The sequence below is a fragment of the Cydia fagiglandana genome, chromosome 7 (assembly GCF_963556715.1).
Source record: "Cydia fagiglandana chromosome 7, ilCydFagi1.1, whole genome shotgun sequence".
NCBI lineage: Eukaryota > Metazoa > Arthropoda > Insecta > Lepidoptera > Tortricidae > Cydia > Cydia fagiglandana.
In genome coordinates, this window is record NC_085938.1 from 16,646,555 (window position 1) to 16,664,103 (window position 17,549).

General features: G+C 35.4%; 1 protein-coding gene across 1 annotated transcript; it reads left to right on the forward strand.

The window, feature by feature from the left end:
- The first annotated feature begins 6,398 nt into the window (after positions 1–6,398).
- On the forward strand, positions 6,399–7,899 carry LOC134666065 (larval cuticle protein 1-like). The gene is made up of 3 exons (XM_063523177.1): positions 6,399–6,493; positions 6,976–7,094; positions 7,487–7,899. The coding sequence occupies exons 1-3, from the start codon at positions 6,485–6,487 to the stop codon at positions 7,695–7,697; spliced, it is 339 nt and encodes a 112-aa protein (XP_063379247.1). The 5' UTR covers positions 6,399–6,484; the 3' UTR covers positions 7,698–7,899.
- Positions 7,900–17,549: the final 9,650 nt, after the last annotated feature.

The window sequence follows — 17,549 nt, forward strand, 5'->3', positions numbered from 1 at the left end:
CTAAAAGCTAGTACCTAATATTTATTATTATCTGTATATAAAGTGCCGATGTGTTTTGTTTTCACTTTCTGTTCAAATAAAAATGTGTTTTGCATCCTTTGTTTAACTTTATCTTCGAGAAATGAACCTGCGATCTATCGAATACCGTACGCGTGCAGCTAATACCGAAGCATGGCTTGAAGCTGAATTTATTTAGACTTAATAATAATCTTTAAACTTTATATTAGAGATGCCCCGAATAGTGGATTTGGCCGAATACCGAATATTTATTTATTTATTTATATTCGGCCTCCCTCTCGGCCGAATACTGAATATTCGGCATGACATGCGAACATTTTGAGTCACAATTATTACGAATACTGTTCGCCAATAAAGCACAACGTTTGCTAAGATATATTTTTATGTTGAACAGAATTAATTAATGTAATTAGCGTTAATCAAATCAGACCCATGATAAAAATAAAATATTTTGGAATCAACTAATGCTCAAAAACGTGCCTTCGTATTTAAACACTTTCCAAGATAACATTTTAAATATTAAATATACCTAGTTTTTGGTAATTTTTTTGTGATTTTTTTCTTTTTAAGTAGGTGCAACAGATATTCGGTATTCGGCCGAATAGTAGGCAACATTCAGCAGAATACCTAATATTCGGCAAAGTGGCCGAATAGGCCGAATACCGAATAGTTGCCGAATATTCGTGGCATCTCTACTTTATATCGCTTTATATGACAACGCTTGCGGTATAAAACACTATAGGATTGAAGCGAAAAAAAATCATCCCCACTTTCCGTGTGGGGAGCCACCCTACATTTTTTCTAGTTTTTTTACGGAACTATAAGGGTTCCTAGACTACGGAACCCTAAAAAGCCTTGAGCTTGGCAAGATATTAATACTATGGCAACAAGGGAATAAAATTATTCATAAAAAGCACGATTCGCAGACATGTAAATAAGCGTTTTAGTGCTTTAGATAAATATAGTGTCTATTACGTAGGTCATGCTTAGGTCGCATACCAAGTCGACTAAACAATTTGGCATTTAAAAAGTTATCATTAATTAACTAAATATATAATGCAGTGAAGCAGGTGCATCAAGCGATCTTAGTATGTTAAGGGCAAAATAACACAGTTTAATTAAATTCATTTGGTAAGAAATGAGTTAAGACTTGACAACATTATGTTAACTAAACTTACTTACATACATAATAGTAAGAAAACTAATAAAATATTTTTGCTACACGTCGACTTCAATGGTTGAATTAAGACTTCGTTTACCAAACTATAATCGCATACTTTTCACTATAGGCGCACGAGAACTAAAATGACTATAAAGAATTTGACCAATCACGTGTCGCCGCGTTCGAGAGGACAAAACCAAGCGATTGAACGAAAGACACCAACGAGCTTCTTTTTCAATAGATTCTTTATTATTATTTAGGTTGTATAATAGTAGAAAAAGTATTATTTTAGTTGACTAAAAGAAAAACTATTGTATACAAGCTTTTTAAGGTCGTACTTATGCTACTCGGAAAGCTTCGTGGCCTAAACACAGTACTGAACTGAAAATCTCTATTTTATCACGATTTTATAAAATACCATCATACTTTGTATACCTAAGCTTGTATGAAACATTACATGACCTTAAGCCTTTCGCATATGAAAAATAACAAAACATTTTTTTATTTATTCTCTGTCGTTGCAACGATTGCGGAACTAGAATTTGACGCAATACTTGCTGTAAGTTATTCTTTAATTTTGTATTATGTCAAGTGCTGAAACCAAATTTAATTAAGTAGCATAAACCTTTTGATTTACCTACCATTGTCACTATTGTCAGCGGCGTTACGACATTATACGGCCACCGCCAAACTAATAAGCGGTGTCGCGGGAAAAAATCGTGTTGAAATGCTACCATACAAACGAAAATAGACCTAACTGCGGAAGGCCTTTACATCCTATAACTTCAAATTTTGTATTAAAAAAACGTTAAGAATGCAGTAAGTGCCGCCACCATAAAGCACCTTTTGGTTTGAACAGCAACAAAAATGATGTGGGCACATAACTCAATGACATGTTTAATTAGACGAACTTAAAAAAACAGTCGCATCACAAACATTAGGCCGATGACGTAATCTCTGTGCCTAAATACCTATGTTGTAAAAAAGTGGCCATGAATTGTTAATTTCTTAAAATAAAGAATATCTCGACCTTTATAATACTAACTTTAGCCTCTTGGTTGCGAACGACTAGTTTTTAGGGTATCGTAGAAAGAACCGGAAACTATAGATACCTACTGTCGGCAATGGCATGATGCTGACCTTTAAGTGTGAACTTCGACCCTGGTTTACCTGAGAAGGTTATAATATTACATAAATTATTAATGTAATATTTCAATTTGTGACCATGTACAGTCAGCATCATAAGTAACGGATCTACGCGTCTGCCATTCTATAATAACTAAACAAAAAGAAATACGAGTATGTCTCAATATATATTTTTTTTTATTAGCCAATATTATATAGAACAATTAAACTCGCACATAAGTAGGTACCTACCTACTTATGAACGCGAACTGTACAGATATACATATATCTCTATTTGGAAAAATAATTTTACCATGGAAGCAGATAATTTTGGCGCGTATCGATACCGACTAACTGTACCTGCGTGTAATTTTATGACTGTGTTCTCACAGGTGTGTGATTTGACCGTAAACTTAAAACGTTCCTTACCTATTAGCGGTTTCATTTGTTGCGCGTGACGCTCTCTTGCAGATTTCATTATGCAAATTCTTACGTCTGTAAAAATGTTAAAAATCCTTTAATTTTCAGAAACGCAGCGTCCAGTAACATCTTATTGTTTTTAATATGCCTATGATTTTGATAAACAATAAATATTAGGTTTATTTTTCAAAGTAGAGTAAGCCAACTTATTTAATAAAATTTTAAACTACCCCTATTATTTATTTTTATACTTACACTTAAACAAAATAAAAACTATTTACAAAACCAAGGCAAATATATACAATACAAGCAAATACATATTTACATTATTTACCTATATAATTAAATTTGTTAAGTTAATGCACCTAGGTACGTCCAACTCCTATGGAAGGCATAATGGATGTACGATACTACGTGGATACTACATACACTTATGGGGAAAGAAAACTGTTAATCAAACTTTGAAACTTAAAAAAAAAGTAATAACTACTCAAGGAACTTAGTATACTTAAGCATATTATCAGCAAACATAGTAAACTGGGACCTATTATTCCTGACAGCTTTTTATGATAGACCAACGAGCAGACGAATCGCCTGATGGTAAGCAATTATCGTCGCCCATGGACACCCGCTGCACAGAGGGGTTGTAAGAGCGTTGCCGGAATTTAAAATTGGAGTACGTATGTAAGAGCGTAGGCTCTTAAAGGTTTGAAGGTCGTATCGGTCCGGAAATACCTCAGGCGATAGTTCATAGTTCATCCCAGAGTTTGTTAAAGGAGCGGTGCATACTTATTGCAAAATTTGCTAATAATTTATTTTACCAATACTTCGGGGTCTACATAATTCTGTACATGAATCAAATTAACTACCGATATATAATTAATTTAATTAATGTGTAAGACACAGAAATGCTCTTCGGGCCGTTAATCTATTAAAATATTGTATCATAAATATTTTAAGTAGCTTCACCTACACCTCATTTAATTAAAACACATGAGAACCTGTTCATGGTATTATCGGACTATTAACACGTGTAAAAAACAAGATTCCTTTTTTTCCAACTGCTGAATAATTTGAAATTACGTAGGTGACTTTGTCTCTAAAATCACATCAACGATGAATTTAAATACCGTCGAATGTATAATTGGCTTTATTTTATTTGCTTACGAATGTTAACTAGGTAGGTAGGTATTCAATTATAACATTCCGTCTCAATATTTAAGGGAAAGCGCTCTCTATATCGCGTTTCAAATCAGAATTATTTGCCAGAATACTAAGTTGTTAAGGTACAGTAGGTGATAAAGAATTCAGTCGGTAAAGGTGAACGCCATGCAAAAATCGAAACAAATATGAAAACGTTATCGACAAGATAACAATTTCATTAATATAAATAGGAACTAAATTCAAAATTAATACAATGATCACGATCAAATTATGATGCAATTAGAATAATAAATGTAGTCAATAGTTATATGTATAAGTAGTAATGTCGGTGATTAGTTATACAATTTAAAGTGTATAAATTCTTGATATTATAAAAACATTTTTTACTAAGCCATTTAGTGATCACTTTTATTATATTCCATTTTTCACAAAACTATGTTCAACATTAACCGAAATGTCAAAAAGGCGAGATAAATTGTATACTTAGGTACATATTTTTTTTTATTACTTAGTTATACTGGGCATTTTCCTCAAATCGTCAGCCATTATTACGCCTATTTTGCGTGAAATACTTACCTACGGGGTATCGCTCAAAGAATATAGGTAATACTCACTAGGAGGTAGCGCTACTCTAACCACCCCAGCTCGATCACAAAATCTAGTAAACTTTTCTAGTTGCTGACTGAATTGCATCTATTTTTTATTAACGTAGACTTTTAAATATTTAACAAACAATTAAACCGCTGGTTTATCTTATGATGCCCATAATACTAGACTTTATAGAGCTTACATACCTATTATTAAATTTAATAATATTTAGGTATAAATAAACCAGACTCATCATCTCCTCTTAACCATGATAATATCAAAGTTCAAAGTTATAACTTGATATTTGAAGATCGACGTTCAGTTTTTAATTATAATTATATTATGTCAAAAAATCAGACGTTCGGTTTTGATTTATCTTTGATGGATGAGCATGAGTTCATACTATGGAGATGAGTAGTTCTGTACCAAATAAATGTTAAAACTTATACTACTTATATTAATATATTGGATTCGATAACATGGATGCAAGCCGGTAATGTTCTTGACTCGTGAAGAACGTCGAATCTTACTGCATTACAGGTTACATTGTAACTATATTGTACGAGTAGAGTAGGTAGGTATAAATATAAATATTATCCGGAGTTGTTAGTACCAGGATACTGTAGGTACCAATGGAGAGTAAGTATAGACTAGAAATACTTATTTTGTGATGGCTCGTATGTTACAATTTGTAATAATTGGAATAGTAGGTAATATAGACCGTCCCACTTTTTATAAACTAAAACATGAATAGTAATTGCCTATGTATTACTTATGATTGTTGTAATAAATATTTTGTATATCATAAAAAAAACATGAATAGTTGTTATGTTATGTTACAGGGTCCAATACATAGCAGCAAGTATCTAAATTACATCAACAATCTAGCTGTCAACCTATTTAAGATGCTAACGTATGAACCGTCTAGGTAATTAGGTAAAGTTGTATTGTAATGTAACGACGATTGACGCCTATTTTGCGTGACGAAATCTGTAGGTAAGGTAAGCATAGACCGAAAATTGCTGTCGTGCGCCCAAACTTGCACTTGGAAATTTGTGCAGGATAGAATTTTGTAAATGCCTATGGTCAGCTCATTGACGTTTACATGTTCCAAATAGATAAAATTTATAACGTATTTTTCTTGAGAAAGGAGATATGTGTTTTCTTCACTTAAATAAATGAAAGATAAATCCCCAACTCTGCGGTAATGACTGACTTATGTATTGTGGGAACTTCAAGCCTGTCGCGTCTATAAAAAATGCTCGCAGTTACTCAATTTTGTGTTCAAAATTCGTTTAGCGAATTAAGCAAACTAAATTGAATTTTATTTAGATTTATGCGACAAATATTCATTATTATTTAATGTTGGTTTAATTTATTAATGGGGGCAATGACACTACCTGTATATATACGTCGAAAATTAAATCAATATATTTGATGATGATTGTTCACTAAAATTCGATTAGTTAATTATTGATTTTAAACATAGCCTTAAAATATGAATTAATCATAATTTGTAAATGCTCAAACGGAGAGGTATTCACGCGTTCAGGAAACACCACCCTTGACCCAATACCCTTTTGCCGTATTTCATATTAAGTGACAAATTATAAAGTAAATAGTTGTGAATAAAACCTTCAAATAGCCGCTAAACACATACGCACACATAGGCGTGTCGAGTAGGTACGCGTTTACTATGATGGCATGCAAACCTGCTCAAATGTCATTCGTTTACTACCGCGATATTGAACCGTGTGACGATATACTCAAAGTTGTATTTAGAATGCATTCGTTGCCCAAAATGTGATCATAGTTCTCTGATGTACAAGTTGATCATCGGTGACCGAATCCGGGTAGCCGGTATTGAGCCGGCTTGTTTGCTCCTATCTGACATTTAGTGCGTTATTTTGCTAGGAGAAATGTATAAAAGATTTTGTCGCCAGAGCTTAGCCATCAGTCGCTCATTAGGTACCCGGCGAACAGAAGTAGTCCAAAAAATCCTCAAAAATGAAACTGGTGGGTTATCCAATTATTCTTTAAATTAAAATGACAAGTGAAATTCAGCTAATCTTTAGTTTCCCTTATATATCTTATGTTTTATTTGTTGTCATGTTTTAGTTTTGTGTACTTTATCAAAACATTAGCGTGTACGTAACTATATCACAATTCCGAAAATTAAATATGAATAAAATTGGCAAATATTATGCAAAGAAACAAAATTAGGGGCTTCGATAATACCATTGTTTAACCCTTTCGCCGCCATTGACTTGATATGAAGTCCGAACATTTCGTGCCCCACACGCCACGACTTGATATCAAGTCGTAGTTTTGGTCAGGTTTGTATACGAGCAATTTGTGACATGGCGCTGATGACATTTTATTATTTCAATGACGTCGCGGCGAAAAGGTTAAAAGAACAGCCGAAGCTGGCGTACCTGGAATAAGTGTGAGTTTAATTGTTACAATGTGGTGTTATAATTAATGTAATGTGCCGGCAGATTGTGCTAGTCGTTGCCGCCCTCGTGGCCGTCGCTCTCGCCGCGCCCGCCGAGCCGGAGCCCGTCAAAATTCTTCGTTCCGACTTTGAACAGCAGCCGGAGGGTGGATACAATTACGCGTAAGTTCAATCTTACTTATTGTGTTCGTGTCATTTACTTTTATGTGTCGCTTAACTTCAAACTCGGGTAAATCCATTCGACCCTCAGCGAATATCTACCCTATTACCATGTCTTAATACCAAAATCGCTTAATCTGACACATGGATTTAGCCTAGTTTGAAGTTAAGCGACTCAAATATAAATCATAACATTACAATGAATTTGTTAAATATTGTTAGGTTACCTACTGAATGTTCAGTCCTAATTTGTTACATTTAAAGTGCCCTAAGTGAATTTACTTATTACGATTAACTAGTTCTAAGTACTTATTATATAGCCTTACATTGAAATTTAAAGCTAAAGAATTAAATTCCGTTTAAACGTGATTCATTAATCTTCATTTATATTTCAGTCTTGAAACTGAAGATGGCGTCAAAAAGGAGGAGACTGGTGAGATTAAGGTCGTGAATGACGAGGAGAACAAACCCCACAGCGTGGTAGTCGTCCGCGGCTCCTACAGCTACACCGACAAGGAGGGGGCGCCCCACACCGTCACTTACGTCGCCGACGAAAATGGCTTCCAGCCTGAGAGCGAAGACATCCCCAAGGCGCCCCAGGCCTAAGATCTCGACATGAAAGATAGTGAAACCGTGCCATGAACTCTAGTTATTTAGCTAAGCCATAACATCGTCGGGACGCGAGCGTGGCATCCGCTTCGCATTTCCCCAGTTACTCTTTGATAGTTTGATGCCGACTGCCATTTTTTTTGCGTTAATACTATTTTTTGTTGACATGTACTGTGATTATATTTGATAAAAAAACAAAGGATATTTTAATTTAACGAAGCAGGACCCCAGTGTAAAACGACTTTTTGTAGGTATAGAAAATGCACGCTGCCTACGCAGTAATCATGCAATTTCCATACTAGTTTTAGTTAGCTTAAATGTATTTCATCCATATTTTAACAAGCAGAAACGTCTGCGAACTATGCTATTAAGCTTAGAATTATAAACTCACGAGACTTCAACTCACGGCTTCTGCCAGCCTAGCCAAGGTTACAATCGCTATCGCTTCGACATCGAAAAGCATTATGTCTCTCTATCACTCTTCTATATTAGCGCGATAGTGACAGTTGCGTTTCGATCGCTACGGAGCGTAAGCGATTGACATCTTGGCTACGCAGCCTGGATCGATACTCCAGCGCCATCTGACCGCGTAGCCAACATGCCAATCGCTTACGCTCCGTAGTGATAGAAACGCAGCTGTCACTGTCACACTAATATGGAAGAGTGATAGAAAGACATATAGCGATTCGATGGCGAAGCGATAACGATTGTCACCTTGGCTAGGCTGGCTGAGCCACCAAGACCTCATTCATAGCCAGCGAATCTTTCTACCATATTATGGGTCAAGGGGACCCTAGCGACATCTACCGTAAGAGTGTTGCACTTCTTAAACGGCTACCGGAGTATTTCACCTGTTTAGTCCTTAGGATGGATCTTTGAACAAAACTGGTACTAGTACTTGACATTTGTACTGTACCTACTAGTACCTAATACCTATTCCTAGCTAGGTACAGATTAATACAATACCTACTAACTACACTGAAACTACTATAGTACTCGTACCACTAATAATTAGGATTGTTCATTTTCCCTTTGGCAATTGAGGGAGAATTGGAGAACGGTAGACATAAAAGCTGTACTAAACGGCATAAAGATAAAATATTTAATATCCTACAAGATAGGTAAACCTATATCCTACTATAATAATGTATATACCTACAGAGAATGGGATATGAAATATACCTAACAAATATGCAAACAGCTATATACAGGGTGAAATTTAAATCACTGGCCATATTCATTCCCGGCACTAGGTTACACTTAAGGAATCTATTTAGCGAAAAAAAAGAGTACATTTATTTTTAATTTTCATTTTTCAATTTTTAAATATTTTCCACGAGTCGTGGTCACCCTATTACCACAAATGTAAACAAACCTAATAGTAGGTTTTAACAACAACATCAGCAAAACCCTTATCTGACCTTCACTGAACCTTATAATCATTGCAATAGGGTCCACCCAGTTAGTGTTGGCGATGGTAGGCATGTTTATCAATTTCGAGGGTAGTCTAAACTAAACCATTCCGCGCTAGCGGTAAACATAACGGTAAGCATAAATGATTAGTCACTCGTCACTCGCCAACCTTAAAATAATAATCGCGCGCGTACTAAGATTAAAAAAAATGTTTTCGAACCGGGAATATTACGAAGTGGTACGGTGTTATTTATTAAGTGGTGAGTGTTTACGTGGTGCACAAAGATTATACGAAATGGAATCCGTTCCACGCCTTCGCAGACAAGGATTGAATCCAAGAGTGTCTCGTGGGACTTTCGTTAATTGCGTCGATTTTTAATCAAAATGTACGTAAGTTGATTCAATTTTTTAAATACGCCTGAATGCAAAGATTCCTGACCTAGTTTTTACTCATTGTTTTTAAGCCACGGACGTTTTGTTAATAATCATTAGTCAGAAATAACATTTTAGATTAAAAATGGGTTGCCTTTGCATTTTGACGGTTCTAAGCCCGTTAAAGTATGAAAGGAAAAATAGCAACTTATGTAGGTAATCTCGCTGCAATAGGGTTCATAATTGGTGACACAAACAGCAAACAGCGGGAGGGGCGGGGTGTCAATGACCTTAACTGATAAGAGAGAAGCGGGTGTAGTGGGTAGTTGTCGGTTCACCATAACGTACGAGGTTTTTAGGACAACTTGATGATGAGTTATTTCGAAAAAAATGTACTGAGCGGTATTAAAAGAAAAAACACGTGTTTAATATTTTTTCGAGTTATTTCAATTTGGCCAGTGAATTAAATTTCACCCTGTATTTAAAATATATAATACATATAATACATTATATATGATATAATACATACATACTAAACCTACCTACCTGCATACATCTTTTAGATTGAAGTTCCGTCAGAAAGTCATAACTTTTTAAAATTCGCCTTTAGCGATGCGACCGATTGACACTTTCGAAGAGAAGATGGTAAGGAATTCCATAATTTGACAGAGTACACAGTACACAGTAATAAGACTTGTCTGAATAGGATCGGTGTTTGTGTGGCGGGATAGCCAGAGAGAGATCTGCACTGGAACGGAGCCGGTGCCCGCTGCCGTCTGCTAAAAAAATTGTCATAATATAATTTACAATTGCCTATGCTAATTGTCATAATATAATTTACAGTATATTGTGACCATATTATTGGTCCTATTTTCCCGCACTAGCGCGAGAAATAGCAGTTTTCGTGCGTATGTCAAAAGTTTAAAGGGCCATATATATGTACTGTAAAACGTTGTACGATACACGTGCGAATAGGTAATTCGCAACTCTTGTCGATTTGTCGCCACTCGTTTGGAATTTCCTCTTTTCCGCACTTGTATTGTAAATAACTATTTTAAATATAACCGGGAAACTCACGTTTATATTAATGGTAACATTCCATTTCTGACTGCAGCTGCACTACTAATACTGAACGCGTCGCTGTTATTGTCAATTTACATAGTAAAATGAACAGTAATGCAGCTGTCGTTGGAAATGGACTGTCACCTTTATAGTCGATAATAATATACATATTTACTATGTCAGTGTCTCACGGAAGTTTTGTTATTAAAATACCACTAACAATTATAACTTTACAATGATATTTTGAAGCATATATTATGTCGATGGCATGCAAAAGGTTTTTCGATTAATATAATAACATAGTTAATATAATAATAAGGAAGCATTATTTCCTGGACACAATTCTTGTCACATCATAGGCAATTAATTTTAATTTATTTGTTTACGAGCAGTTGTGAGCTTGTGCTATAAATTATTAATGATGTCATTAGGTTTTTAATTTAGGAATTAGAACCTATATCCCTTCGGCATTTTTTCCTAACTTGAAATATTATCTGATCTTATGTATTTAAACTCATTTATTGTATAATAAGTGTTAGAAAATGAATATAAAACTAATATTAACTACAATTAAGACTAAAGCTAAAAAAAATTAAAATACCTATGCTACAATTATACCTATACCTTATGTGTTTCTTGCCCGGCAAGAAATTCTTGGACTGGGGACAGTAGAAGACCGGCCGTACAATAGTTATTTACGATACAAGTGCGGAAAAGCGGAAATTCGAAAAGAGTGGCGATAAATTAAAACACGACCGAAGGGAGTGTTTTAAATCGACACGAGTTGCGAGTTACCTATTCGCACGTGTATCGTATAACGTTTTACAGTACATACCTATGGCCCTTTAAATTTTTGACATCGCACGAAAAGTGCTATTTTACGCACTAGTGCGGGAAAATAGGACCAAATGTACTGAAATAGTAGATTGTTAACCAAGGGTTGAAAGGCACCCATTTCTGCCGAGGTAGTTTGGCGCTCGAACGCAGTGAGAGCGCCAATAGTCCGAGACAGAAATGGTGCCTTTCACCCGAGTTAAACACTCTACTTTTCATATCGAATGCGAGGAAACCAAACAAGACAAGTCAATTTCGCAAAATCAGTAATGGATGTACCTAATAGATCTACGGCCATGATTTATTTTCCTTACGACTTGCAATCGGAGACTTTACATGTGTGAAGATTAATAACCCTAGCGAAAATCATTTAGATTGCAATATTTACGAAAACACACATTTTTTAACAAACTGCAGTAATTTTAAAATGATTTGTTCATTATAGTATGAAAATCAGCGGGATTGCCTCTTACTTTTTAATTTTATACTTTTTCGTTCTAAAAGCCGCAATAGACTACCGGACCGCACCGCGACCTTGGTGCGCCGCACCACGTAATAACATAATAAAAGTATTTTAAATATAAAATAACAATTTAATTACTAATATAAGTATTTTTTATCTTGTATTTTATTTTAATTTCATGAATATAGTGCTAAATAACTTTAAAAATCAATTTAATATCGTACAAACGTTTAACTGTGGCTGTATAAGATTCTGCCTTTGCTCATTTACACAAGTGTAAGTTTTAAAAAATATTTTTGGTGTATTCCTTTTGGGTCCCGCCTTATGAAATCGAGTAAATAGAATTCAACGAAAGAAATCAAGAATAATTTGTTTTTAACAATTCACTTACATTATTTTTTATAAAAAAAGAAACAACGTGGGATTAGTAAAATTAAACAATTACCAATTGTTCCAGGCGAGGAAATAAAGACAGTATTTTTCCTTTTTGTTTCCACCCATTTCTTTGTACGACGGGGACGCAGATGAGTACACCACTTTTCTGCACTAGAGCATAAACGTATCACTTTCTGTGCACCTTTTAGAACAACAACGACCCACTTCCAGACCATGAGATATGAAAAATACTTTTCCCCATTACAACAAAATGGGTAGTCTGAAGTGGTCTGGTTTTCCTATGGTCCTATCGATGCAGGTGTCCTATGTAGGTGTCAGCAAATTATTGTGAAGAAGTGCCAACCACGATAGAAATCTTAGGAATCTCAAAGAGCCGCAAACATTGTTTCCCGTGGTCTAGGAATCCTAGGATCTCTTAAGTGGTAATTTTTTGAGGGAGTTGAAGAGCCTTGTATCTCCAATAAGGAACATGCATAAACTATAGGGGACAACATAGGAACCCCCTGTTATAGGCGCGAAGTACAAAGTTCAAATGTCTGACATAATATATACGCTAACGTCTACGTACTTTACTTTCTATACATCTCGCTCGCACTAATATGCCAGTACGACTATTATTGACACTCTCAGTGACTCGCGGTAAGGGTACTGATGTGCAACGTCTGTGGAGGTCGCCATATAAGCCTTAACTACACTTTAATTGAGAAACCTAATGTGTCAACCTCATAAAAGAGAGCAGAAGCATTCCCTATTGTTTCCATAGAAAGTGACTAATTATTGATGAGCTTGAAAAAATTAAAATGTAGGTAAGTCATTTCATTTCATTCATTTATTCTATTCTTAAACAATACAATCATTGTGTCAAAGTTTACTTAATACACGGTGTAACATGAGGAAACCGAATAATTTTAACCACGCATTTCTGAGATCAAAAGAAGGAAAAAATGTAATATGAGTTTAGGTAAATTTAGCCAAAAAAAAATATTTTTGTTTTTTTTTCAATTTTTTGAATGTATTTGGACATAAAAAATAAATGTTATTGGTAAACTTGTAAGTTAAAATTTATTTTTACATTTTTTTTTCGTAAAACCTACTTTTTGCAAAGTGTTACTTGTCTCTTTTTGACATCTATCAATAAGGATATTTCGACTACGTCCCATAGCAGCAACATCACCATCAAAAAGGCCTTTTACACTATGTAACAATAAAAACTTGTTTTTATTTAAATTAATATTATCTCTGAAACTAGGCGAATTTCCAATAACGTTTATATGACATTTTTGTCTCTAAATATGATGTTACACCGTGTATTTAATTTGTTACCTATTCTTAATCAAAAGTTAGAGCACATTATGTGTAAGTATATGACCCGATGTTTTCCTTCGAATGGGCACTGCTCGGAAATAAAAAAAAAAAAGTTGTGGCTTATCTTTTCTGAAACCATAAGGATAGTCTTCAATTGTTTGTTCAAATTAAAAATCACACGGCGCACCCCATTTGATGAAATCAGTTGGAATGGCTTGTAGCTAATTAAGAGCCCTTCAACGTGCACACTAGCGCCACAGCTTAATAATCGTGATTATTTAAATTTAACGAAAGATATTGAAGAAAGGGGGCCGCTACGGACTGTATTGTGTATTTAAGTACCTTTTGAATACATCAGACTAGTTTTTATGTTGCTGGATTCGTCGATCTAGGAACTCAAAACAAAAACGGCCGTTTTAACTTTGGACGCATAGATTGACGAATCCAGCAACATATCTTTCGTTAAATTTAAATAATCACGACTATTAAGCTGTGGCGCTAGTGTGCACGTTGAAGGGCTTTTAATGTTTAAATTCATTGTCATAGGTAAGTTATTAAACTCTGTTCTGCAAATTGTCTACAGAAAGTTTTTCATGCACCGTCACATCAGGATAAGCGTAGCAAAATATGTAACGTTAGCAAAATAAGTTAGGAAGCCTAGTTTTAACCGTTGAATTATTTTTCAGCTCCAGTTTAAATTCGATGGAATTAACCACATAAATTGGGTGGACGTCCACCCACAAGATGGACAGACGACCTTGTGAAGGCCGCCGGAGGACGCTGGATGCGGGTCGCTTCCAACCGGTACGAATGAAGGTCCAAGGGGAGGCCTATGTTCAGCAGTGGACGTCTTATGGCTGAGATGATGATGATGATGATGAACCACATATATTATAAACTGAAAGAGAGGTCAAATATTAAAGAAAAAAAACCGGGCAAGTGCGAGTCGGACTCGCGCACGAAGGGTTCCGCACCACAATGCAAAAAAAAAAACAAAAAAAGCAAAAAAAAATACGGTCACCCATCCAAGTACTGACCCCGCCCGACGTTGCTTAACTTTGGTCAAAAATCACGTTTGTTGTATGGGAGCCCCATTTAAATCTTTATTTTATTCTGTTTTTAGTATTTGTTGTTATAGCGGCAACAGAAATACATAATCTGTGAAAATTTCAACTGTCTAGCTATCACGGTTCGTGAGATACAGCCTGGTGACAGACGGACGGACGGACGGACGGACGGACGGACGGACGGACGGACGGACGGACGGACGGACAGCGAAGTCTTAGTAATAGGGTCCCGTTTTACCCTTTGGGTACGGAACCCTAAAAACAGGGGTTCAAGGCATTAGCCCGGATTGCTAAGGACCCCGAAATTGCCGGTTCGAATCAGGCCTTCACCACTGCACACTGGAGGGCTACGTCACTTTTTCTTTAATATATGACATCTATTTCAGTTTATAATTTATATACAGTAGTGTGTCTACTTAAAAATACACAAATCAAAATATTTTATAAAATAATTTGAAATGTTCCCAAAGGTGTGCTGATAAATTATGCCAAAACTATACCTATTTTATTTTATTTCATGGTACCTATTATTGACATTTTAGTCGTGAACGTGCAAGCTGTTATCCCATTTTAACCCGATTTAGGCTCTTGCCTATAGAGGGATGTTAATTTTGATAACAACACGTGTTTGTGTGTTTACTGTTTAGGTACCTCTATTGCACAATTGGCCTAAATATTTTCGTTTGACAGTGTTATATAATGTATTTATACCGGGTGTGGCCTGTAATACGAGCAAAAAACTAAACTATAGGTTGTACTCCTCATACAGACCAACAAAATGACTTGTGGTTTGATTTGTAATACACTTTAAAGTTTATTCTAAGGCGCAATGTATTGCGAATTTTGTTATGTTTAAGGCATGACAAGCAACGTCAATCACAATGAAATGGCGTGGCGATGACGTCCATTGAAGATAATATTTATTTAGTATAAAAAATAGGGACTCTAAGTATTCATAATTTTTAAAAGTTGTTGAATAAAAGTGTCACCGTTTGAGAAGTACAATCTGTTTTAATTATTTGCTCATGTTACAGGCCACACCCGGTAAAACTTCAATTTAGAACGCTATTAATTGGTTTCCCGAAATCCGTTTATAGTTCAATGATAAATATACAAGCTCATACTGATCATCGATGACGGAATCCGGGTAGCCGGTATATGTTTGCGTCTGACATTTGACATTGAGTGCCTTAGATGTTAGATTGCAGGGAGAAATGTATAAAAGATTTCGTCACGAGCGTTTAGGCATCAGTTGCTCATCAGTTTCTTATCGAATAGACGTAAAATAAACATTATTCAAAATGAAACTGGTGAGTTATTATAAATTATTTAGAAAAAAAATAGTATTAGTGAAGTGTGCTTGAAGTTATGCAGTGTACCTTTTTTTACCTAATTATAGAACTATAAGATGGTCAAGCAGATTTCGTCAGTAGAAAAAGGCGGCAAATTTTAAAAACTGTAGGCGCGAAGGGATATCGTATCATAGAAAATTTGAATTTCGCGCCTTTTTCTACTCACAAGATTTGCTTGACCATCTATATAACATATATTGGACTTCCCGTAGATATAAAAAGCAATTAAAAAAATTGTCTGTATTCATATGTACCCAGACAAATTAACAAAGCACTTACCTACTGATTAACAAACACCTTTCGTGTAACAGGCGCCCATTTCATCAAGTCTTTTAATAACTTTTTTATCACAACAAGTGCAAAATAGTCTAAACATTCTCATATTGTCGATTGCAATTTAGAAGTCATATTTTTCATATTCATATTTTTAAAAATATAGGTAACTTGTAATAATCATAATTCATAATACAATTATTGGTCTTCATTCATAACAGTAGCTGTTTGCAGAGTCGATTTTAACTTCACTAGTTTGTTTTATTATTTAATGATTTTGACATAGAATTGTTAAAATATGTAAAACTAAACCTCTTCATTGTACATATATGTTGTTGCCGGTCCCATATTGGGAGACCCTCCTTCAATTGAGGGGGGATTTAAATTTACTCAGAGGTGTAGGCTTGGAGCCGGTGTAGCTTTATTTGACGTCCATAAGCGCATTGTAACATGCCTACTTGAATAATAATCTATCTTTTTCTAGAATCTGATCACGCTAACTTTGCAGTTCATAACAATGCATACTTGAGTATGAAACACTATGACACCAAGAATACAGACGTTTCAGATGTTTTTCTACAAAGTATTTTGACTGGCCTATTTGGATTTCGAGATAATCACAAGATCTAGAGACGATTTAGATATCAACTAGATCTACATTAGATATCGACTAGATGTGACTTGGATATCTAAGTCATAACTTGTCGAAATCGTTCAAGAGGACCTCCAGAATCGCGGAAACGTCAAATTTGACATATCTATCTTACAAATATCTTTAAATTATCCATATCGTAACTTGTTGAAGTCTAGTAGAAATCTAATTCATTTTCCGAATCGAGCCGTAAGTCTCCTAGTCCTAAATTAGCCTGAGGCATTGTTCCCAGGACGCTGGCCAGGACGTTCCCCCTCTGCACAGTGAGGTGAGGACGAGTTTTTGTGCATAAAATGCACCAGCTCGTAGTTATGACGACTCTACACGATGGGCTAACGCCGGCCACTCCAAGGGACGCATTTAGAGGGAGCAAGTGATATTGCTATCTCATTCTACCGCATGGCTGGCACAAAAACTCAGCCTCTCTGTGCAGAGGGGGAACGCGGCCAGCGTCCTGGGAACAATGCCTCAGGCTAATTTAGGACTAGGAGACTCAAATTGTTTTTATTTATACATAGGTATTAGAAAAACATCTGAAACGTCTGTATTCTTGGGTACTCATATGTTCGATACTCAAGTATGAAGCTTGTGTGTGCATTCTTATTAACTGCATAGTTAGCGTGATCAGATTCTAGATAAATATACCTATAGTAGTATCAT

What these genes read in the sequence shown, in the direction of transcription:
- LOC134666065 (XM_063523177.1), top strand. An exon ending in GAGGGTGGATACAATTACGC is followed by an intron (nt 7,095 to 7,486) that starts GTAAGTTCAATC and finishes TTTATATTTCAG; the next exon opens with TCTTGAAACTGAAGATGGCG.